General features: G+C 46.7%; 2 protein-coding genes across 3 annotated transcripts in view; one reads left to right on the forward strand and one right to left on the reverse strand.

Moving 5' to 3' along the window:
- Positions 1–5,550, forward strand: part of CTSB (cathepsin B) — a 21,502-nt gene extending 15,952 nt beyond the window's left edge. For both annotated transcript variants that reach the window (XM_010840263.1, XM_010840264.1), the window contains 6 exons: positions 197–315; positions 1,101–1,186; positions 1,482–1,625; positions 2,032–2,148; positions 3,258–3,386; positions 3,985–5,550. In XM_010840263.1, coding sequence (XP_010838565.1) covers positions 197–315; positions 1,101–1,186; positions 1,482–1,625; positions 2,032–2,148; positions 3,258–3,386; positions 3,985–4,070 — 681 coding nt within the window. In that variant the 3' untranslated portion in view covers positions 4,071–5,550. The remainder of the gene's footprint in view (positions 1–196; positions 316–1,100; positions 1,187–1,481; positions 1,626–2,031; positions 2,149–3,257; positions 3,387–3,984) is intronic.
- Positions 5,551–9,071: 3,521 nt separating this feature from the next.
- Positions 9,072–22,871, reverse strand: part of FDFT1 (farnesyl-diphosphate farnesyltransferase 1) — a 26,713-nt gene continuing 12,913 nt past the window's right edge. Inside the window, exons 3-8 of the mRNA XM_010840266.1 lie at positions 21,947–22,130; positions 17,800–17,928; positions 16,814–17,005; positions 14,660–14,836; positions 13,186–13,338; positions 9,072–9,963 (exon numbers count right to left, since the gene is read on the reverse strand). Of these exons, the coding sequence (XP_010838568.1) occupies positions 9,742–9,963; positions 13,186–13,338; positions 14,660–14,836; positions 16,814–17,005; positions 17,800–17,928; positions 21,947–22,130 (1,057 nt within the window). The 3' untranslated portion in view covers positions 9,072–9,741. The remainder of the gene's footprint in view (positions 9,964–13,185; positions 13,339–14,659; positions 14,837–16,813; positions 17,006–17,799; positions 17,929–21,946; positions 22,131–22,871) is intronic.

The raw sequence follows: 22,871 nt of genomic DNA on the forward strand, positions 1-22,871 counted from the left end.
GACCAAATGCCCAGGTACAGGTCTGCGGTGAACTGGTCTCTTGCTTTAAAGCCCAGCTTGAGCCCCAGGACCCCCAGCTGCCTTGAGGGAAGCAAGCCACCAGGAAGGCCAGAGGTGTCAACTGTGGTCTCCTCGCTGCAGGCTGGAGGGACCACAGCACGGAGTGGGGCTCACCTCGGGGGGCTTGTTCCTGCAGGCGTTCGGGGCTGTGGAAGCCATTTCTGACCGGATCTGCATCCACAGCAATGGGCGTGTCAACGTGGAGGTGTCCGCTGAGGACATGCTGACCTGCTGTGGTGGCGAGTGTGGGGACGGGTGAGTCGAAGCCCCTGGGAGCTTCCCCAGGAGACGTGTGGGTGGATGTGGACCGGAGGGCTCCCTGTAGAGGACAGGCATGACACTCCCTCGGGCAGGAGATATCTCTACCAAGACACGATGGGGCCCCAGGGCATCTGGAAGCCGACCCTGGGAGATACTGCTTTTAGGAGGCTCCTGAAACCAGGCTGGGCCCCCACAGGGCTGGACTGGGGCTCGGTTGGGGGAAAACAGATGTTCCTGGTTTAGTTTCTGGGTTTTATTGTGCTGCTTCTCCTTTTCTGTTCCTCAGGGAACAGCTTGGGGCGTGTCTCCTCCTCTGTAACTGAGGTTTGATGGATTCCCAGATAAGCTACATTAGGAACACAGCTCCGTTTTCTGCCAGTTCTGGTGCAACAGTGGTTCTCAGATGTGGCTGCAGATTAGAAAAACCTGGGGCCTGAAAAGAAAGTAAAAAGGGAGTGCGTAGGTCTCAGCCCACAGCAATGAAATCCCTGGAATTGCTATTTGTAACATAGCCCCAGGGATTCTCATGTGCTGCCCTTTGAGAACCCCTGTCCAGAGAGAAGACACAGCCTCCTGGTGAGCACATGATTATGAAAGTACTTCTGATTATGAAAGTACTTGGTGGGCAGTCCTGGGTGATTCCCAGCAGGAAGTGACTATCAGGAGGAGAATTAGGGGATTTTGGGGATCTGCTAAAGGTGGTGATGGGTGCAGTGAGTGGTGGTCTGGGAGCAGCCAGGACAACTCTCACACTGTTTAATGAGTGGCTCTTTTCTCAGCTGTAACGGCGGGTTTCCCCCTGGAGCCTGGAACTTCTGGACAAAGAAAGGCTTAGTGTCCGGGGGCCTCTATAACTCGCATGTAGGTGAGTGTCTGCCTTTAGCTCCCGTCCAGCCAGATGGATTTTATAAGCAGGAGTAATAGTGGTCTCATTTTCCCCTATAAAGTGAAGATCAGGGTTGAGGGTACATTGAACTCTGGGCTGAAAACTCAGGTAGAAGACAGGGCAGCCCTGTGTACACAGAGTCAGCAACTGGAAGAGGGCAGTGTTGGCGCCATAGACTCTGGGCGACTTCCGTTCTCATGAGCTCTCGCCCTGATTCTTCTGTCTGGCCTCTGAGGGGCTTCCTGCTGACACCACCTTTCTCCTTGGCCCCCAGGTTGCAGACCGTACTCCATCCCTCCCTGTGAGCACCATGTGAACGGCTCCCGGCCCCCGTGCACCGGTGAGGGGGACACCCCCAAGTGCAGCAAGACCTGTGAGCCCGGCTACAGCCCGTCCTACAAAGAAGACAAGCATTTTGGTAAGTGGGGTGGGCGACCCCCGCCCCTCCCCAGGGAAGCTGAAGGAGGAGGCCAGAGCGTTGGAGTCATAGGTCAGGAGAAGCGATGCGGTTAGTGCCTCTTTGATGGGAGGGAGCAGCAGTGTTCTCTGCGTGTCTCCACCCTGAACGGAGTCTTAGACCCTCAGTCTCGGAAGAAAGAGACCAAACCCCTCAGTCACGGGGGAGTAATCTGGCCTAGGAGCCTTCTGCTCCTGCCCTGCTTCTAGGGCCTCATGCTTACTGCGCATGCATGTGTGCACACACACACACACACACACACACACACACCCCCACCCCAAGATCCTGCCTGCTGGAACCCCATGAATCAGGGAGTGGTTGACCCCCTGCCGGAGGCACCTGCCCCACTTGGTTGGTTTCTTCGCAGGATGCAGTTCCTACAGCGTCGCCAACAACGAGAAGGAGATCATGGCAGAGATCTACAAAAATGGCCCAGTCGAGGGGGCCTTCTCTGTGTACTCGGACTTCCTGCTATACAAGTCTGGTGTGTATCCCCCCCGCCCCGACCCAACCGACAGCACCCGGGGACGCAGGTATGGGTTCCTGGCTGGCAGGATGTCCTGGGTGGGCGCTGGGCCTCCAGCAGTGCCGCACACTGCTGGCCACTCTCTCAGCCCCTCGCACCCGCCCTATCTGTGGCCAACTCCTGCTCCTCCCAAGCGTCTCCTCCTTTCTGCTCCTTCTGGAGCCGCCGGCCCCATCTCTCCAGCTCTATCACTTCCCCAGCACGTCCGCAGGTTTCCCGTGTCTGCACTGAGTGACCTCCTCTGTCATCTTTGTCTTGACAAAGTCTTAGCCTTGTTCCCAGCCCCCAGTGGGTGAGGAAACAGGGAACACCTTTCTGTGGGGACTCAAAGTGGGAAGGGAGCAGGATGGTCCCCACCCAAGAGCTGTCTTAGAAATCCCCTGTTCCAGACAAACGGTCTGTGCTGAGGATTTCTGTCTCATTTTGTATTCTGCTTGTTCAAAAACTCAAAGCTCTCCAGTCATTTAAAAAAAAAAAAAGACCAAGTTGCCTGGCGAGAAAAAAATTATAAACCTGGCAGTTCTTAACTTCCACTAGTGTTATAAAAGAGAACACATTTCTGATTGGACAGTCATTCATCAGTAACCTGGTGGTCCTCTGAGCACCTTAGCCGGTATCTCTTCCCATCAGTCAGACTTGCAGCTGCCAGCCCAGCCCTCTCCCACAGCACCCAGTCTGCATGCTGTGCCCCAGATTAGCAATTTAAAACTCTTAAGCCACAGAATGCCTTTGACAAGTCATTGCATGGAGTCCTAGTATGTAAAAAAATAATCGTTGATATTTTAATGTGTCAGAGTTTCTAATTTAAAAGGCAGCCAACAAGCACATTGTATTGCACTCCATCTTAATATTTATCCCCCATGTTTAAGTGTGCTGGGCTTTCAAAAATATATTTAAGTAATTCCCGGATGTTATGGGAATCCCTGGAGTCTTCCCATGGAACACCAGGGCCCGTCCTTTCCTCTGGCTCTATCTGGCCTGTGTGGGGTTGGCCAGCTGAGCGGGCGGGCTGCCGTGGGAGACCAGCGGTGCCCAGGCTGAGTCTGAAGGGTCTTGTCCTCCCCCAGGGGTGTACCAGCACGTCTCTGGAGAGATCATGGGAGGCCACGCCATCCGCATCCTAGGCTGGGGAGTGGAGAACGGCACCCCCTACTGGCTGGTCGGCAACTCCTGGAACACTGATTGGGGTGACAATGGTGAGCACAGTCCCCACTGAGAAGGCGCCCAAGCCAGGGCACAGTGGGCATCGTGTCCACCAGCTGTGCTGGGGACCTGGGGTTTCCCCTTGCCACAGGGGCAGCCTCTGCTCCCAATAGGGTGTGTGGATGGGGGCATGGCCTCAAGCCAGGTGTGCTCGTCCTGGCTCCGCAGGGGGCGGGGGCCCATACCGTCCAGAAGTCTGATACAGGGCTGGGTGGGAGGGTAAGTGGAAGCCCGCCGAGCACCTTGTGTGCCGGTTGGTGACAGCTTTGGGGCTGGTTTGTGACTTCCACTCCCCCGTCTTTCAGGGGTGGGTCTGCGGCTTCCCAGGTGGCTCAGTGGTAAAGAATTCGCCTGCTGATGCGGGAGACACAGGAGATGTGGGTTTGATCCCTGGGTAGGGCAGATCCCTTGGAGAAGAGAATGGCAACCCACTCCAGTATTCTTGCCTGGGAAATCTCATGCACAGATGAGCCTGGTGGGCTATAGTCCATGGGATCACAAAGAGTCAAACACGACTGAGCATGCACGCTGGGTATGTTAGCAAAGATCAGAATCCAAGCAGACTAAATGCATCTTACTTTTGCTTTCCAGGCTTCTTCAAAATCCTCAGAGGACAGGACCACTGTGGAATCGAGTCGGAAATCGTGGCTGGAATGCCGTGCACTCATCAGTACTAGAAGATCTGATCTGCTTGGGGGCCTGTCTGGTGGCCCAGGGCCAGTTTTCCCCTAAATACAGCCACTTGGACTGGGGATGAGGTGGGGGGACTGGGGGGAGTGGGATGTCTTTTATTTTTTGAATTATGATAAGATATAAGGGTTTTTAGACAGGGTCTGAAGAAGACTGGGTTGGGCCAAGCTGTGTGTCTGCCATCCAGTCTGTCTTCCAGACACACAGCCAGGCCTGCCCAGGGACAGACTGCTGCCCCAGCACGAACATGTAGACACACAAGCCACTGCCGAAGCAGAGCGAACCTTTCCCCGTAGACGAACTGTGTAGTGCCTGCGGCCCCTGCTTCTGCCCTGACCACTTCTGTACTGCCCCCACCCCCGCCTCTGCATCACCAGGGAGCGAGACCTTAAAGGGTTTGTAGATTTCCTAGAATGGAAAGCAGAGTTCCTAGTTAGATCCCTGCACAAGCAGGCGCTTTCTGGATCTGGAGTGGGACAGATCTGAGAAGAGACCGTGGGGCAGCCCTTTGGAGAAAGCCCTGTTGTTCTCCCAGGTCCCCTGCATCTGTCGCGCGTCACAGCATGGCTCACCCTCTCCAGTCCTGTCCTTGCTGTGATCCTTCTAAGTTTTCTTTTTGTGCACCTTGGCTAATCATGTGAATGAGATGGAAGCACTGTACTACTTGTACGGATTGTCTCCTTCAGACAAGGCGGTTGTGACTTGACTGACCTCGGTGCCTTCTAATCCACAGTGAAACTAGTTTGGCAGGAAGCCAACTTGTACCTTTTGCAATCACTGCTTCACCCTGTTAACACAAGGAATGGCTGCCAATAAAAAGCCTCTCCTTCAGTGTGAAGTCTGCGTTCTGGTGGTATCTCCAAGATTGTGTGTCACTGTCTGTGGACTTCTAGCTGCTGTCTCTCCTTATCCCCCAGAAAGAATCATGTTCCCATGAATCTGGGTGCCCTCGAACCTCTAACCAGGGATGTCTTGTCTCAGTTGAGTGGAACAAAATAAATACCTAGTTTTAACTACGTTGCTGCTGCTGTACTTTCAAAGCATGGTACCTCATCTCCTATTTTCCTGTCATTCTCATCAGCCGTCTTCTGTTGATTAAGCAGCTCTGTCCCTGTTTTATTAAGGTAAGAACTCTTACCTCTTTTTACCAGCCATACACCAGCAGTGACCTGAGGAGCCCTGCAGGCATGGGGGACTGGTGGTATAACCGGTCCTCTTCCAAGGCCAGTGTCCTGGGGCCCTCCAGCGTTGCAGCTGGGTGGAAGCAGAGTCCATGTGTGGTTTTATGAGCTCCTGGTCTCTTGGATTTACATTGCTGGTTAAGAATTACTTATTTCTGAGAGTTCCCTGGTGGCCCAGTGACTGAGACTGCATTCCCAATGCAGGGGCCCGATTCAATCCCTGGTCAGGTAACTAGATCCCACATGCTGCAACTAAGATCCAGTGCAGCCAAATAAATGTTTGAAAATTACATATTCCTTTGTATTCTTTTGCATTGTCCTAGATAACACGCAGGAAGTTTCAGTTTAGTCATTTCCGACTCTTTGTGACCCCATGAACCACAGCACGCCAGGCCTGCCAGTACATCACCAACTCCTGGAGTTTACCCAAACTCGTGTCCATTGACTCAGTGATGCCATCCAACCATCTCATCCTCTGTCGTCCCCTTCTCCTCCTGCCCTCAATCTTTGCAAAATCACAGGAACATACATACACGAAGGACACCAGTTCCTGAGGGATCAGGAGGCCATTAGAATTGGCAACATCCACTCCTCTCCCGCCATCACCACCATCACTGGCCTGTTGATACCACAGATCACTTCCCCTCCACGACTGGGAGCTGGACCAGTGCTCTTCTGAGAAGCGGGGAGGTTGGCCTTTGGATGTGCCTCAGAAGTTAGGATCAGAACTACCTCATACAAGCTCTTATACTTCTGGTTAACATTGGAAAAACTGGTGGAACCCAGTACTTACAGAATGTTTAATGAGGTTTAGAGCTGTAGATATATCATTGCATTATTTGTACAATTTCAACCGGGAAACATGCATAACCTCGGTTCTAACATTTTCTACCCATTCCCACACGTGAGTTGAATAATCTCATTTCCTACTTTCTCCAATCCATGCTATGTACCCACCGGCACCTCCATCCTTACCCGGAAGCTAGCAGAGATGCACTAAGTGGGCCAGAACGGACCTTAGGGTATCTTCGTGCTTGGCCTAAGGAATCATTGCTATGAAACAAAAAGCAGAATTTAGGATTGGGATTGATGTCACTACTTCAGTAAAAAATTTGCCACACTGATTACCACCTTGTCACCTCGGCTCACTTTTTCTTGGGTGCCTCAAAGCAAGAGGACGGTTGGAAGTGACAGTGCCTTTTCGTTCTTTAAGTGGAGGCGGGCATATTTTTGTTAGAAGTGGGAGCAAAGGTCGATCAGCCTAACCCACTCAGAGCATGCATCAGAACGCTTCACTTGAGAGCCCTGCTACTCAGGACTGGCCCATGGGCCAGCAGCACTGCCATCTCCAAGGTTCTAAGAAATGCAGAATTTGGGGCCAGACCTGAGTCCGCAGTTAAAGAAGACTGTCAGGGACCTGTTAAAATGCAGGTTTTGAGGCACCTCCCCAGGTCTCCTGAGAAAGCATCAGTTCACTCAGTCATGTCCAACTCTGTGACCCCATGGACTGCAGCACACCAGGCTTCCCTGTCCATCATCAATTCCTGGATCTTGCTCAAACTCTTGTCTACTGAGTTGATAATGACATCCAACCATCTCATCCTCTGTCATCCCCTTCTCTTGCCTTCAATCTTTCCCAGCATCAAGGTCTTTTCCAGTGAGTCAGTTCTTCACATCAGGTGGCCACAGTATTGGGAGTTTCAGCTTCAGCATCAGTCCTTCCGATGAATATTCAGGATTGATTTCCTTTAGAATTGATTGGTTTGATCTCCTTGCAGTCCAAGGGACTCTCTATCTAGAGTCTTCTCTAACACCACAGTTCAAAAGCATCAATTCTTTGGTGCTCAGCCTTCTTTATGGTCCAACTCTCACATCCATACATGACTAGGAAAAAACTATGAGACAACTATAAGAAAACCTGGAACCTTCAGGCAGTTCACTGAAGTTTAAGAATCAGCCTGAGAGCTCTGTTCCCCAAACTAAGAACCTAGAATGCCTGTTAATTAACAAACATCCAGCCACTCCTCCTCCCGCTACACCCCCAGCCCCAGAGAAGGGGCCCAGTAAATAGAAGATGGGGGCTTCAAAGCAGTTTCCCAGGGAAGGGTGGGTGTGTTTGTGGGTCAGGTCTTAGTTACAACTCCAGAAAGCTGCCCAAATGGGGTTGGGCTCTGTGAGCTTCTTGAATTAAAGCCCTAGATTCAGCTTGTCAGAAACTCCTGTGAGGACAACTTAAAATTTCTCTCTGGAAGTAGGAGCCAAGTAGACTCTACCAAGGATGCCATACATATAATTAAAGTGCAGAGTAGAGGGCAGGGCTGACAGATTTAGAGACTAAAAGTACAGGATGCCCAATTTGAATTCAGAAGTCCTTTTTAAAAAATTTATTTTTTGGCCTATGCTGGGTGTCCGGAGACGCTATGCATGTGCCGTCTCTAGTTGCAGTGAGGGAGGGCTACTCTTTGTTGAATGCAGGGGCTCTAGGCATGCGGGCTTCAGTAGTTGTGGAGCATGGGCTTAGTTGCTCTGAGTATGTGGGATCTTCCCAGACCAGGGATTGAACCCGTGTCCCCTACACTAGCAGGCAGATTCTTAACCACTGGACCATTAGGGAAGTCCCAGAACTCCTTTTTAAAGCATAAATATGCCCTGTGTGACATTTGGGATATAATTATACTAGAAAAAAGTTTATCTGGAATTCAAGTTTAACTGGACATCCTGTATTGAATTATATCAATAGTAGAGAAACATTTAGAAGGCAAATGTTCTTCCAAAGAGCTTAGGAGTGTGTACCAGGGCCAAGATCCCCAACAGCTTTACAGCTGGGAGGGACCCACACCACCCAGAGGTTCAGAAAGCCCCACAGCCCACAGCTGAGCGAGGAATCTTCCAGTGCATCCTCAGACCAAGGTTGTTACCACCAGCTTGTCCCGCGTCCTACGTGAACTTTAGCAGAACTAATAGGTTTCAACATACAAATCTTAACAACCTACCTTGGAATATTGAGACTAAGTTTTGGTGCTTAAATTACAAATATTTGGAAAATTGTTGAGTCTGGCTTAGAGCCGTGCTCCCAAGTGGCAAGTAACTTTGGGTCAGTGTGGTGGCTGGTTTTGGTCTCAAATGAACTGAGGACCTGAAGCCTCCACGAACCCCAAGTCTATTATCAAACTAACCATCAGTCTATTATCAGACGGCCAGCAGCAGCCACACGACCAGAATCAGTGTGGGTATGAGTGGAGCAGTGCAAACCCAGTTTTTGCTGGAAGAAACCTCTTTCAGTGACTCACTACATAAAGAGCAGAAGCTAAATAGGACTGTGCACTGTATATACCAAGAGCCCAGCTTCTGGAAAGTTCTATCATGCCCTCCAACAGGGATTCTTGGGCTCTGTGCTGAGACTCAGGAGTCACTGGGTGGGCATGGCCCAAACTTCAGCAATGCCTCGGGGAAAAGGGAGACAGACCATTGTGCTGTGGGATGGGGCTAAGTGCCACTCGGCGTTCAAGCCAGTCACCAGAAAAACATCTGCCTTTCTTGAGAAACAAGCCCAAAGCTGAAAATAACCTCTGAATTCAATAAAATGTCTGAACACAGCTAATAGAACTGGCCAGAAGCACAGCAGGCCGGTGGAAGGGACGCCCTTGCTCCCTTTCTGGCAGGGACAGTGTGGGGCTGGGCAGCCGGGTGGTTCCAGCTTTCTGGGGGCAGCAGCCTGCCACCGTCCCTCAACCACCAACTCCATACCTGGAGTTCCACACCTGCCATGCCTGTCCAGGCTTCAAGTGAACTACCCTTGACAAACGCTGAATAATTCAATTCTTTATTATAAAAATCTCAAAAACGTTAGCTTTGACTGGAAACTCACCTGCTACGAAGGGACCAACGGCAATCCTGAAACCTAAACTCCCTGTAAACAAGGAAATGATGCCAACTTCACCAGAAGTTGCCTCCTAGGCTTCATGTGCAGCAGGCAGTCTGCATTCTTAGGAATATTTCCTAGAACTCTACAAATATTCACACCTGCTACATTCAAGTCCACTGGAAGAGACAAAATGATGGAAAAAAAACAAGAAGCGAATGGAAAGAAAATTCACTTCACTTTCTACTGTGATAGGTATTCAAAAGTTGTTTTGCATTAAATACATTTAATTGTAACTCTAGCCTGTATTCACACTATGATCTCCTCTGCAGCCCCGGATGCAGCCCCTTCCCTGATGGCAGCCGTGAACGTTCAGCGTCAGTCACCCCGCACAGGTGAGTACAGGTGCCTGAGCTGTCCTTTCCCTTTAATCCTATCTTTTTCTCCACCACAGGTCACAGTTTCTAAAGGTCCAGGCCCACAGTACTCTTTGAGGGATTAAAACAGGAGGGGAAAAAAAGAGAAGGAGCCCACATCCATCCCTGAAGAGAAGGTCAGTCTGTTTCCCAGATAGGGGCTTGGGAAGAGGGGCGTTCAGTCTCCAGACCGAGCCAGTCAGTGCTCCCCGGTCTGAACGTAGTCCTCTGTGACCTGGGACAGGGTGCTCAGGTACTGCCAGCTCAGGGCCGCCAGGAGCATGACGAACGACAGGTAGATGGGCGAGTAGTGGCTCCGCGAGACCAGCTGACAGTTGGGGAGATTCTGTGTCCTGATGGTGGAGATGATCTGCTGTGTTTTAGTGGAACAGGGGTCAGAGTTGGGAATTCTGTGATAAATCTGTTGAAGAAAGAGGAAAACACAGTAAATCCTAAAAACCTTATAAATATCTGTGCTCACTTCTTACGACAATCTGCAACAGCTAGGCATTTTATGCCCATTTGACCAGTGAGAAAACTGAGGCTCATAGAATACAAAAGTAACAACCCCAAACCACCCCACTACTAAGGCAGGATATCAGCCTAGCCTGGGTGATCCCCTAGCCCATCCCGGAGCAGCAGGGCCGTCCCAGTGGGCTCTATCCCAGCACCTCAAAAAGCCAGTGGCACCCACATTCTTTGTTGAGGCTCAAGCAGAGTGACGTGGTGGAGGAAAACGATATTGCGACCCGCTCCTGTTCCCCTCCTTGTTCATTCACACCATTCCCTCTGCCTGGGAATGCTGCTCCCATGTTCTGTCCTCAGCCTGAGTACCCCCTCCTGCCCAAGCATCAGCTTTAGTTTTTCTAGAACACCCACCCCAAACCACCCAGGTCTGGCCAAGGGCCTCCTCGGCTCCCTTCTCACCCATCACCCTTGCTGGGGTGGAGTAGCCAGGGAGGAGGGCAGGAGGGAAAGAGCACAAGCATGGTGGTGGGGACACAAAGAGTTCAGACATCCAATCCCCTGCCTGCTCTTCAAACTGTGCGCACAGGCGCCACCTGGGCATCCTGCGATAGACGCATTCTGCCTCAAGAACAGAAACGCTAACCCGCTTGTGGAAGACACGGATGGGGGGCACAGGACTACGCCCTGAGTCGAGAGGATCCACAGGGTTTGAGGAGCACGGACCACAGCCAAACAGGAAGCTCCACCTGCTAGAAAAAGTTGGTCCTTGCCAAGGAATCATCTTTAGCAGAGAAGGAAGTAGAAGTTTCTGGCTGTTTGCCTGAGCATTTGTTTTTGTCCCAAAATAGCTGGTGGAGCTTCTCACCAGCTGCCAGGTACCCAGACTGCCTTCCAGTGGAGGCGGCTCCAGAGGACGAGGCCCTGAGGAACAGCTGCCCTGCTCAGGGGATCTGGGCTTTGCTCCACCTCGTCCTTCACACTTCAAACTTGTGAGAGCCTTGAATTCCCTACACATGTGCAATCAGGGAGCCCAGGGGTAAATGTCTTCCCGTCTTACATGCTCAGCGAGGAGAGACAGGATGCGAGCTAACCTCTGGCCACCAGCAAAATGCCCAACAACTTGTGGACTTCATACTAAAAGTCTTCACTTGAAACTTTATTAACAAAATGTCCTTAAGGCTGACATTAAAACCATTTCACATTCCATTCCTTGAGACTCGGAAATTTTCAGTTTAAGTCAAATAAACTTATGGCTATTAATATTTCCTCTAAAATACCTTAAGTTTCACTAGAGTAATTTTAAATAAAATAATTTATCTTTTTTATATTTATTTATTTGATTGCAACAGGTCTTAGTTGTGGCAAGTCAATAGGTCAACATGTGGGATCTAGTTCCCTGACCAGGGATCAAATCTGGGCCCCCTGCAAGGGGAGCACAGAGTCTAGGCCACTGGACCACCAGGGACGTCCCTGCAAACTTTTCTTAAAGGGCCTAAAAAAGTATTTTCAGCGTTGTGGGCCCTGTCTGTTATAGCTGCTCAGCCCTGCTGCTCAAGAGCCCTGGGAGCCATGGACGATAACAGAAACAAATGGATGGGGCTGTGTCCTAATGTAAAGTCATTTATGAAATCAGGGGGTCAGCCAGCTGTGTGTGGCCTGCCCTGCTCTGCCCTAAGTCAAACTGTGAATCCCAACTAGGCTTTAATTCCAGTAGTGATGGAAAGTACCTAATAAAATATGAATTCTAATACAGCAATGGAACTGCCTACATTTTAAAAACATGGTTTTCTAAAATCAATGATCAGAATAAAATTATAAAACTATTCTCTGAACTATAAACTACATAGCATGTTTCTAATTTATATAAAATGGGAACAGTACCTAAAATGTCACTATTTAGAAAGGGTAATTCAAGCCTTTAGAATTGTGGTGAACAGTGGCTCTGAAGTCAGCCAAACCTGGGTCCAAATTATGGCCTGAGCCATGGTGTTAGGGCCTCAAATTTCCTTGATATTAATAGTACCCACCTTTTTGGCTGCTATGCCAGGTACAGAGAAAGTCCCAAGTAAGTGCTGGCTAAACAGTGAACCCCAATGTCCCAAGTCTCATCAATAGCTATTTTTTGGTCAATAGCTGGACATGTTCATCTAGTCAGTAAAAGAATTTGGGGTTTTTTAAAAAACCTGCTCTGTATACCTTCTATGAGTGCCTCACACAGAAATGTAGAGATCTAAAATTTGGCAGATGGAGGACAGGAAAGAAATACAAGAAAAATGTGCAATATGCAATGGAAATCAGAGGAAGTTATTGTATTATAGAATTTTTAGATAAAACTGCTCTTACAAATCTTATCCCTGTCAAAACATAACCCAGGGACTGGAAGGATCAGAAAACTAGGGACAGTGGTGACCTGTGGGGAGGGAGGTCTTATGTTTTCATCTGCTTCTGCAGTAATTCAGTCTTCAGTAAGAACAAACCTAAGCCTCTCGGGTTTCTATGCAGCGGAAGGCGGTAGCCACCCACACCCCCTGTGAAAATCAAAAATGTCTCCAGACGCTACTAAATGTCCTCGGAAGAGGAGGAAGCTAAATCATCTCACTTGAGAAGTAAGGCTCAGGGCCTGGCAAGTAGAGAGCCCCAACCTCTAAGAAAAAATTCTAGAATAGGCATGCTCTGTTTTATGGGATGCATTTTGTCGTATGAAATGAGATCAACATTACAAAATTTAGAAATAGTTGCAGCCTCTTGGTTTTCCTTTGTCAAAATTCCCCACGATGGATTCTCCACTGAGGCCCTTGCCATAATATGAAGCACTGGACGGGGTGTCAGGAAGTGTGGCCTGCGATCCTGGATCCCCTCAGATGCTATGTCATCAGCCACAGACCTGGCTTCACATGCATCAGCCATAAAAGGAGAAGCCTGGTTGGCCTCTAACTTCACCTTCCAACTCAAAAAATATGATTCTCCTGGGAGCACCATCGTAAGACCTGGCTTCCTTTATCCCCTCTGACTAGGGCACCAGGAAGCTCCCAACAGTCAGCTCCCTGTGCATATTCTTCTGGAATAAAGGACACCAACCCATGTCTTTATGCCATAACACTGCGAGTTGTTGAGATCATCTAATATCCCAATATGAAGGAATGTTTAAATAGTAACATTATTAAATAAAGCCCACCTCTTCCATGTACTGGTGTATTATGGCTTTTACAGCTGGCATGTTGGTGGCATCCATCATCAGGGTGACCGCTTGCCCTTTTCGAATCTTCACCACCCCCTTGAACACCTGCTGATTATTGTAACAGGCAGCCAAAGTAGCAATGGCCATGACCTATGGATAATGAGAGACAGAAAACACGTTCATCTCATTTCATGAAAACATGTGAGAAACTGCACTGTAACCAGTCATCATGAGACGGGAAGAGAACATGGGCGGAGAGCGCCAAAGGGCTAAGATACAGCTAGCCAAGAGAAAACACCCATAAAGAAAGCACTCCAAGACGACCCCAGCTCCCATGCCTCCCTTTCTCAGCAACACACAGAATCAAGCGCCCTTTGCAGTCCTGAATAATTCTATAATTTAGTCACAAAAGTTCCTTTTTATTTGAAAAAAAAAAAACACACACAATCCAATGTAACATTTTCCATGCTAAGGTAATGAGTTATTAGATCTGAAAAACATATTTTCCAAAATAGTATCTGAAAAACTTTCACTATTTTGTTTTTTCTCCCTATTTTTCCTACAATGAACATAATCATTATACATTAAAAAAAAAAAGTACAGGGGGTTGTGGGGGATAAAAGTAGGGTGTGAGAGGGTATGGTCTCCCATGCTGAAAAGGTAAATTATTTCTAGGATAGATGGAAACCTAATTCCAGCATATGGTTTCCCAGGTGGCACAGTGGTAAAGAATCTACCTGCAATGCAGGAAACCCAGGTTCAATCCCTGGGTTGGGAAGTCCCCTGGAGAAGGGAATGACAATCATTCTGTTATTCTTGCCTGGAAAATCCCATGGACAGAGAAGTGCGGTGGGCTACAGTCCATAGGGTCGCAAAGAGTTGGACACAACTAAGCACATGGCATATATAAGTCCAGCACAGAGGTTTTAGTTCCATCAGCTGGGCAAGACTGGTCATTAGAATAAGACCAAACCAAGTTACCAAATCAGCTAAATCCTGTAACTTTCTTCACTTTGAGTTAAAAACTGAAATAATTGGTAAAGGGATTTAAAAATTAAGTTCCTAGGTTTCAGAGGCTCAGGTTTCATGTTCTGTTATCCCAAGATCTAGGAAAAGGACAGCAAAAGTTAAGTGCTTAATTACGACTTTTTAATAACAGCTTCACCTGTGTTTCACCCAGAACTCATAAAATCTGGACTTGAAGCCCTCGATTTAAATAGTGAGGATAAGAATCAAAGTAACTAGTTTAGAGTAGCTAATGGGAAAATAGGTTCTAGAATTTTTTGGAAAAGCACAGACTTAATTAACCTCAAGGCTGAGCTGAGTGTGGTGGTTGTGGGGCAAAGAAAGAAAATACACTAGAGTCATCTTTTAAGGAACTCTCCATTCCTAAATAGACCAAAATAGTCAATGCCTTCCATCGTCCCCACCCCCAGCATCCCGCCCTCTCCTCAGGCTCCTCGCTCAGTACCTGTGGAATAGCACAGAAGTTAAAAATACTCTGGTTTCGAAGTCGTGACAGGTAGGTGATGACGTCGGGGATGTGGTGCAGTGTGTTGGTGATGAGTTCATTCAGACACTGCACAGCCAAGTCAATGTTCTCTGGCTTAGCAAAGTCACCCAGCTTCTTCACGTACTTGCTCCAAGTCTGGACAGATAAGCAGATTAAAGACAAGTCAGCATATGCATAAGGGAGCAATGCGCGAGCCACATGAAAGGACCTTTGCAAATAAGAACTATGATATACAAAGTCTGTCTTGCCGCTGCCTCACCTTTCATCAAGACTGAATCTGTTTTAACCACCATGCAATGGCTATTATAACTACACTCTAACCACAACCAAGAGTAGGTTAAGTGTTTGGGAAAGTGTCCCTTTGGGACAATTAGTTCAGCACAGATGGAGCAATACTTTGATGACCTCAGGCCAAAAAGGCCTCCTGATTTTCGCAAGGCAATTGTCTACTTCTGAAAAAATAACCAGCTATAACAAAATCAGCTACAACGGCATTGTAAGATAAACGTTAAACATTCGCAAGGTGTCCAGGCCTCAAAATAATTAATGATTAACCTTATGTTCCCAATTCTGATAAGAATACGGCTGAACAAGTTATCCGGGGGAAACGAGCTGAGTGTCTATTATAAGAACGTTACCCTCCTTGATCTTAGTAACTTGAAAGTGAAATAACAGCCTCAACTTGAACAACGGGATTGGTTTGATGATCTTTAATGATATTACTTAGAGGGTTCTCTGAAGCTAGCAAATAACTTACTTTTATTCTTAGGTATTCTTAAACTTCCTAAAGAATAACACTTATTATAACTTTATACAACCCATTCCAGTGTTCTTGCCTGGAGAATCCCAGGGACGGGGGAGTCTGGTGGGCTGCCGTCTATGGGGTCGCACAGAGTCGGACACGACTGAAGCGACTTAGCAGCAGCAGCAGCATAACTTTATACACTCCCCAAAAGAAATGACTGGGCCTAAAAGGACTAAGAGATTTAATGGAAAATCAAATTTGTTCTCCATGCTTAACATGCACCTAAACTCACTCAGATTGATGGTACTCAACTGTCCTGCAGAACCTGGAGAAAAAGGTTAATGAGCACCTATGTAACCATCCACCAGCTTCAACAGTTACTGACGCTTGGCTTCTACTGCCCCAGCCCCCAAATTATTTTAAAATCCCAATAATCACTGTATTTATCATTTTATACTGATATGTTATCATTTAATATTTTATTATGAATTTCTAAAAGACCAGGAACCTTTCTTGCACATATATCTTATCACAACTAAAAGTTAACTAAAGGTAAATGTTTAATACAGATTATCCAGTTAGCAGCCATACTGTCCCACTGTCTGATTTTTTCCCACTGAGTTTCCTCCAATAAGGACCTTAAACAAACAAAGTCCATGCGTTGTATCTGGCTGATGTCACTTAGGTCTCTCTTAGGTCCAGCTGCTCAGTTTTTATTTCACTCCTCAATGTGGCCCAGTCCAGGAAGAGAACCCTGGCTGGTCAGTGTCCATGCCCAGCTCAAGCGGGCCCGTCCACTCCAGCCCCTCTAGGCTTTACCGCGGCCCTCGTGGACTCACACACAGTCTGACAAGGAACACCTGTTTGATCTGATCTCCCTGTAGCTGCTCTGGCTTTGTCCTGCACGGACTCTGAGCTCTCGTCTGTGGAGCTGGTGTGCTGCCTGCACCCATCCGTGGTCTGGAGCTCCTGGGGATGTTCTGTCGCTTGTGCTTTTAGACATGTTATCCACGAGCTGGGTTTTGGGTAAAGCTTGAGTGTCTCATCTTTTTTTTTTTTTTCCCCTTTGGTGAGAATCTGGAAAAATCCAAAAACTATGACACAGGAACCAAGCCTCTGAGTGAGTCACGGGACGTTATATCCACCAGTGGAGAAAGCCTGTCCAAGAAAAAGGGGACACAGCCTGAACTCCTAGACGGATGCAGCCAGTCTCCCTGAAGCAAACTAAACCCTAACCTAGTCTGCACGTTCTCCTGTGCTGTCTAAGGGGCCTTGATTTGTGTTTCTGTCCCTTGCAACCAACAGGATTCAATGGTTTGTTGTCAGAGAGCGTTCAAAATTCTGCCCAAACCCCCTGAAGCTGTTACCTCTTGAGGCCAAAACTCTCTCCCTTCTCGCTGGTCTTCCAGATAATCACGGATGATGTTTGTTTTCTGCAGGAAAAGGCCCATAGAGTTGGCTCGCTCTGTGTCTTCGCCAATTAAGGGGTCTTCTAACTCCGAGGCCGAGAAGAGACGGGAGAGGCCAATTCCCACTAGCCCAGCAACATAGTGACAGTACTGTAAGAAAATGTTTAGAGTGCTTAATAATGAAACTTTTACTAAAAGGGAAATACTAGAAATCATTAGCTGCGAAAAACCAGGTTCCAAAGAGAGTGTAAAAGATCTCATTTTGCTTTAAACACACACACACACACATTATATACCATGTACATGTAAGCAGTAAAAAACATTCCAAGAAGAATGAATACAAAAGACTTAACAAAAATGATCTCTGGCTCATCAGAGATCTGTGATCTCTAGCTCACGTGATATTTCTTCTTCTTCTCTTTTTTTACTATATATATATATATACTATATATATTATATTATATATATAATATTTATATTATATAAAGATATATATTGTACATATATATGTACAACGCACATGCACTGCTTGTAGAATAAAAGGTTATTGGAAAAACAACCGAGTACAGTAAACTTTCTGATATCTGAAACTGGGAGTAAAGGCCCTGAGGGAATAAGGAATATTCTAACAGAAACTAGAATACTAAGTAGAGTTTAATCTTGAAGACATTTTAAGATCTTGCAGTGTCTCCAAATCTTCATTATGTAAAAGAACGTCATGGTAGTACTTTGTTTTTTTTTAATATAATGAGGATGTGTTTTAAGCTCTGTGTATTAAGTCCTCAGAAACAACCCAGTGGTAACATAAGACTGTTAAGTGTTTATGAGGAGACATTACCACTGGGTTGTAAAAACACCACTTCTTCTTCATCCTAAACATCATGGTGGGTGCTGCCAGCTCATTGGTGCCACCCACACCGACAATGCTCCACAGGGACACTAACCTTGTCCCACTCCTGTTCAGACGTCACGCGCTTATCCAGAAACTCCGCCATCCCAAAGCCCATCTTCTGGCAAACGTCAACAATCACTGTCTGATATTTCTCAGCCAGATTTCGAAACTCCAGGGAGATCTGAAATGGAGGTCGTAAAAAAACAGAAAATATGAAACGTGTTAAAACTGGGAAACAAGATGGTACCTACGGATCGTAAAGCAGAGCTGTAACAGAACTTGTTAGTGAAGACCCCCAAATGATCCAGCAGTAAGCCTAAATCTATGTTATACTATGTTTCTACATACTGAAGAATAAGCTCAGCAAATTTCACACATGTTAAAATAGAAGGGTATAAAAATGCTAGTCTCCAAACTCAAGATGTAAAGTCTTATTATGTGGTCACCTTCCCAATTAATGAGAAATGAGAAGCTTCAACATAAAACTGAACCTAAGTGTAAGAATTTTAGGAAGAACACTTCATTTTCAGACAAGCCTCATTATAATGAAGATTCATTTGTGCAGTCTTGGGTGCTCCCTATGCAACAAGCACTGCTGTGGGTACTGGGGTGCACAGCTGGCAGGTGACCTGCCCTAAGAGCTTATATTCCACTGAGGAGACCAGACAACCATTTTCCATCATCAGTTTCTGAATTCATGACATGAAGCTATAGTGTCTTACCCATTATAAAGGCTACACTTTCTAATTTCTTAAACAACTCAGTTTAGTTCAATCTGAGGCAGGCTATCCAATGTTTTTTTTTTTTCCCCCATAGCCCAAGCTTTAATGTCAAAAAGTATTATTGATGCTTTTAAAATTCATCGCTACTGCATAAGTATCTTACTTAAGTTCAAAGAAGTGTTTGTAGGTTGTCAAAATAAAATATTAAACACCATGAAACTTTTCAAATAATATACTATCCACAAAATACGAAAAGTAGTGAACAGACTTGGCTAAGGATCTGAAGGGTGAGATCTTGGTCTCATGTAGACTTGGTCTACATTTACAGAAAGGTTAGAAAAACTCCCTCAGGAAACACCTAAATGTAAGGACCTGAGGGAAACTCAGCTGGTTGCAGGGCACTGAAAGAACTCAGAAGCCTAAGATATTAAGGATTATTCTGATAAACATTGACTGTTAAACCCCTAAAATCCGTAAAATCAATCCCATCTCTTCAGAACTGCTCTTTCCAGAACAGCTGTTCCAAGACAAAGCCCAAAGGCAATTCCCACGTGGACTGAAGCAAATCAGCGACTCTACCAAAGGTCATCTGAATCCCTGAATCTCGAGAGGACCTGGTCTTTCAACAGCTAACGGGGCTGGGTCAGTTCTATTTATAAAAGGGGCAAGGCCAGCCAGCTGGGGGAGGGGCAGCTTAGGCTTGAAAACAAACCCTCCAAGGTAAACACTTCACTGCTGAATGTGAACCAATTTCAGCTTTTTGGTACTTACTACATCGTTGTACAGACCACGAAAACAAATGTCTAGGAAAGAGTGACAGTGAAGAGCTCTCCATTTCCCCAGAAATCTGAGGGAGGGACCTCTGCTCAGCAAGGTCACCCAGGAGGTGCTTTCTCTTGTGCCTCCAAGTAATTCTGTTTCCCACCTATAGTACGCTTTTTGGTCCCTGGGCCACTCTCTAGTGATGCTAAGTATGAGAAGAGAAGACACGGAAGAGAGTCCACGGGTATCATGGAGAAAGGCCAGATTCCCAACAGGGGTGACAGGGGCATGTAGACAGAAACCTCCCTAATAATAAACCCTGGGAGCTATGATCAAAACGCTTCACCTATATGTAAACTTTTACTTTCTTTAAAACTTTATTTTACTTTTAATTGGAGGATAATTACTTCACAATATTGTAATGGTTTCTGCCATACATCAACATGAATCAGCCATAGGTAAACATATGTCCCCTCCCTCTTGACCCTCCCTCCCCATCCCACCCCTCTAGGTTGTCACAGAGCACTGGCTTTGGGTTCCCTGCATCACACAGCAAATTCCCTGTGTGGGAATTCACTGGCCATCTATTTTATATATGGTAATGTATATGTTTTAATGCTACTATCTCAAATCACATAATTTTCCTTTTAACCATGTTTTAAAGGGACAGTAAAGCGTACCAGGAATTGAGTAGGAGGGTTCTGGAGGCAGGCTTTCTGGATTTGAATCCTGGTCCTGCCACTTAACTTCACAGGTAATTTCAGGCAAGGGGCTTAAAACTAAAACTGTGCTTCAGTTTCTTCATCTATACAAAACATGGGGAACAGTGTATCATAGACATTACATGTTAAACTCCATTAATATAAAATAAAGAAGATGATGAATCGATAATGAAATGCATTTCATAACTCATAGCTCAATAAATGAATGCTATTACTGCTAGTATCATTTAAAAGTAACCCTTTGTTATTCCTCAAGCTATGATTGGAGGTAGATCTCTAAGACTACAAGTCTCCACTAGCACCAGGTGAAAAAGATGTACTCTAATTTAACCCATCACAAACAATGATTGTTCTAGAAAGCCTCTGGTGCTCATGCTCAGTCACTCAGTCATGTCTGAGTCTTTGCGACCCCATGGACTGTAGCCTACCAGACTCTTCTGTCTGGAAGATTTCCCAAACAAGAATACTGAAGTGGGTTGCCATTTCTTTCTCCAGGGGATCTTCTGGACCCAGGATCAAACCCTGCATCTCTTGCATTGGTAGGTGGATTCTCTACCACTGAGCCACTTGGGAAGCCCCTAGGGAACATTGAGATGTGGCCAAATCAAACCTTTATTTATAAGGTATGGAAGAATCGCTTATTTATGTGATAAGATATGATAAAGATATGACTTTGCTAAGATAAAATCCTAGAAAAGTAGGATCTAGGCACATGCATAAAAGAAATCTGTGAAATTTTCTAAAGCTCAAGATTTTAGTTAGAACCCACTTTACTCCAACAGAATGGACTACATACCTAATATTTACAGAACACTCAGTATGTACCAGACACTACTCTAAGTACTTTACATGTATAAACTCATTCAGGCCTCACAGCTCTCACTTTACAAAGGCAGAAACTCAGGCATGAGGAAGTTAATGAGCGCATCCAAGCTCACACAGCTGCGGATGACAGAGGTCATCCTGCGTCAGTCCTCACTCAGTCCAGGTGCAAAGAGCCCACTCCCTACTCCACAACTGCCACCCACTGTGAGCTGCACCGTTTGCCACCAGACTCAGGGTGCTCCAGAGGCCAGCGGGGTGACTGTGGCCAGCTGCATTCTTGGGTGCACAAACTGGACAAAGCGTCTTTCAGGACACTGGCATTTGAGAGCTCTTGCCACAGGAAGAAAGGCTGGACTTACCAACAACATCCTGGTAATCATAGCAGCAAATAACATCTGTCTAAGAGCTCCACCTGGAAAAGGCAATGGCACCCCACTCCAGTACTCTTGCCTGGAAAATCCCATGGATGGAGGAGCGTGGTGCGCTGCAGTCCATGGGGTCGCTAAGAGTCGGACATGACTGAGCGACTTCCCTTTCACTTTTCCCTTTCATGCATTGGAGAAGGAAATGGCAACCCACTCCAGTGTTCTTGCCTGGAGAATCCCAGGGACGGGGGAGCCTGGTGGGCTGCCATGTATGGGGTCACACAGAGTCGGACATGACTGAAGTGACTTAGCAGCAGCAGCAAGAGCTCCACCTATTGGTAATTCTTTCCATCCTCGAAACCACACTAGGAGACAGGGACTTTTAATCTATTTTATAGATCAAAGAATGGAATCACAGGCAGCACCAGTTAGTGAGCAAGAGTGTGGGGCCGCCAATCCAGAAAGTCTGGCTTGATGCACCTTCGCCACATTATGCTATGCTGTCCTGAGACTGCTGGTTTTGCAGTTCCCTGCAGGCTCACAGCTCAGTAGTAAAGAATACACCTGCCAATGCAGGTGACACAAGTTTGATCCCTGGTTTGGGAAGATTCCCTGAGCAGGAAATGGCAATCCACTCCAGTATTCTTGCCTGGAGAATGCTATGGACAGAGGAGCCTGGGGGGCTACAGTCCACAGAGTCGCAAAAGCAACTTAGGAACTAAACAATGACAACCAGGCACACAAGCTGGCTGACAGCCACCCCACCAATCATGCACGCAACTGCACCCCACTAGTCCTACTACCGTTGGGAAGTCCTCCAGGACTTGTCGGTCCTTTTCCTTGCTCTCCGTGAACCGCCAGTCAGGCTCATAAAGGTATGAGTGGAAGTTGTGTAGCAGTGGCACTTTTCTTTCTATACTGATAGTCATGTCATCTTCCAGTGTGTCCAAAGCTCGGAGAACCAGATAAAATATGCATACTGCATGGCTGTAAGAAAGGAATAACCACTAATACATGTGAACAAACACTCAAAGATACTGTTTCAAAATCACATTTCATTTTTGCCAGGCCATTTCGAAAACCCTCCTACACTCTTAACTCTACAGACCAATGAAAGGATACCCAAAGCCTTTCCTACTTAAGGCAACTTCTTAGCTTTCCTTTCTTAGATGGGAACAATGGAGTTCTGTAATTTATTAAAAAAATAAAAAATGTTACCAGCTGGATGTCACTACTACTCCCAGAATGAGTTACATTTAACTAGTGAAGAACTGTAGAAAGACCAAATGGGTAGACAGAACTATTATTTTGCAGATAAAATAAAGTCAAAAGATATAATAACATCTCAGTCTAAATACTATCATGTATGGCTGGCTGGCTCAGTAGTGTCTGACTCTCTGCAGCCTCATGGACTCCAGGCTGCTATGCGCATGGAATTTTCCAGGCAAGAATACTGGAGTGGGTTGCCATTTCCTTCTCCAGGGGATCTTCCCCACCCAGGGACTGAACCTGAGTTTCTTGGCAGATGGATTCTTTACCACTAGCGCCACCTGGGAAGACCAAATACTATCACACTTACAGGCAACTGGTCTAAGTCATGTATATAATCTGCACAGGGGCAACTTCAGAAGAATTAACCCAATACACTAGAAATGCAAGGTAGCCTAAGGGAAGCCAAGGAAAATACATGAACCGCTCAGAGACAGGTCCAGCGGCCAGGACTAAAAA

This window comes from Bison bison, unplaced genomic scaffold (assembly GCF_000754665.1).
Source record: "Bison bison bison isolate TAMUID 2011002044 unplaced genomic scaffold, Bison_UMD1.0 scf7180017864143, whole genome shotgun sequence".
Taxonomy (NCBI): domain Eukaryota; kingdom Metazoa; phylum Chordata; class Mammalia; order Artiodactyla; family Bovidae; genus Bison; species Bison bison.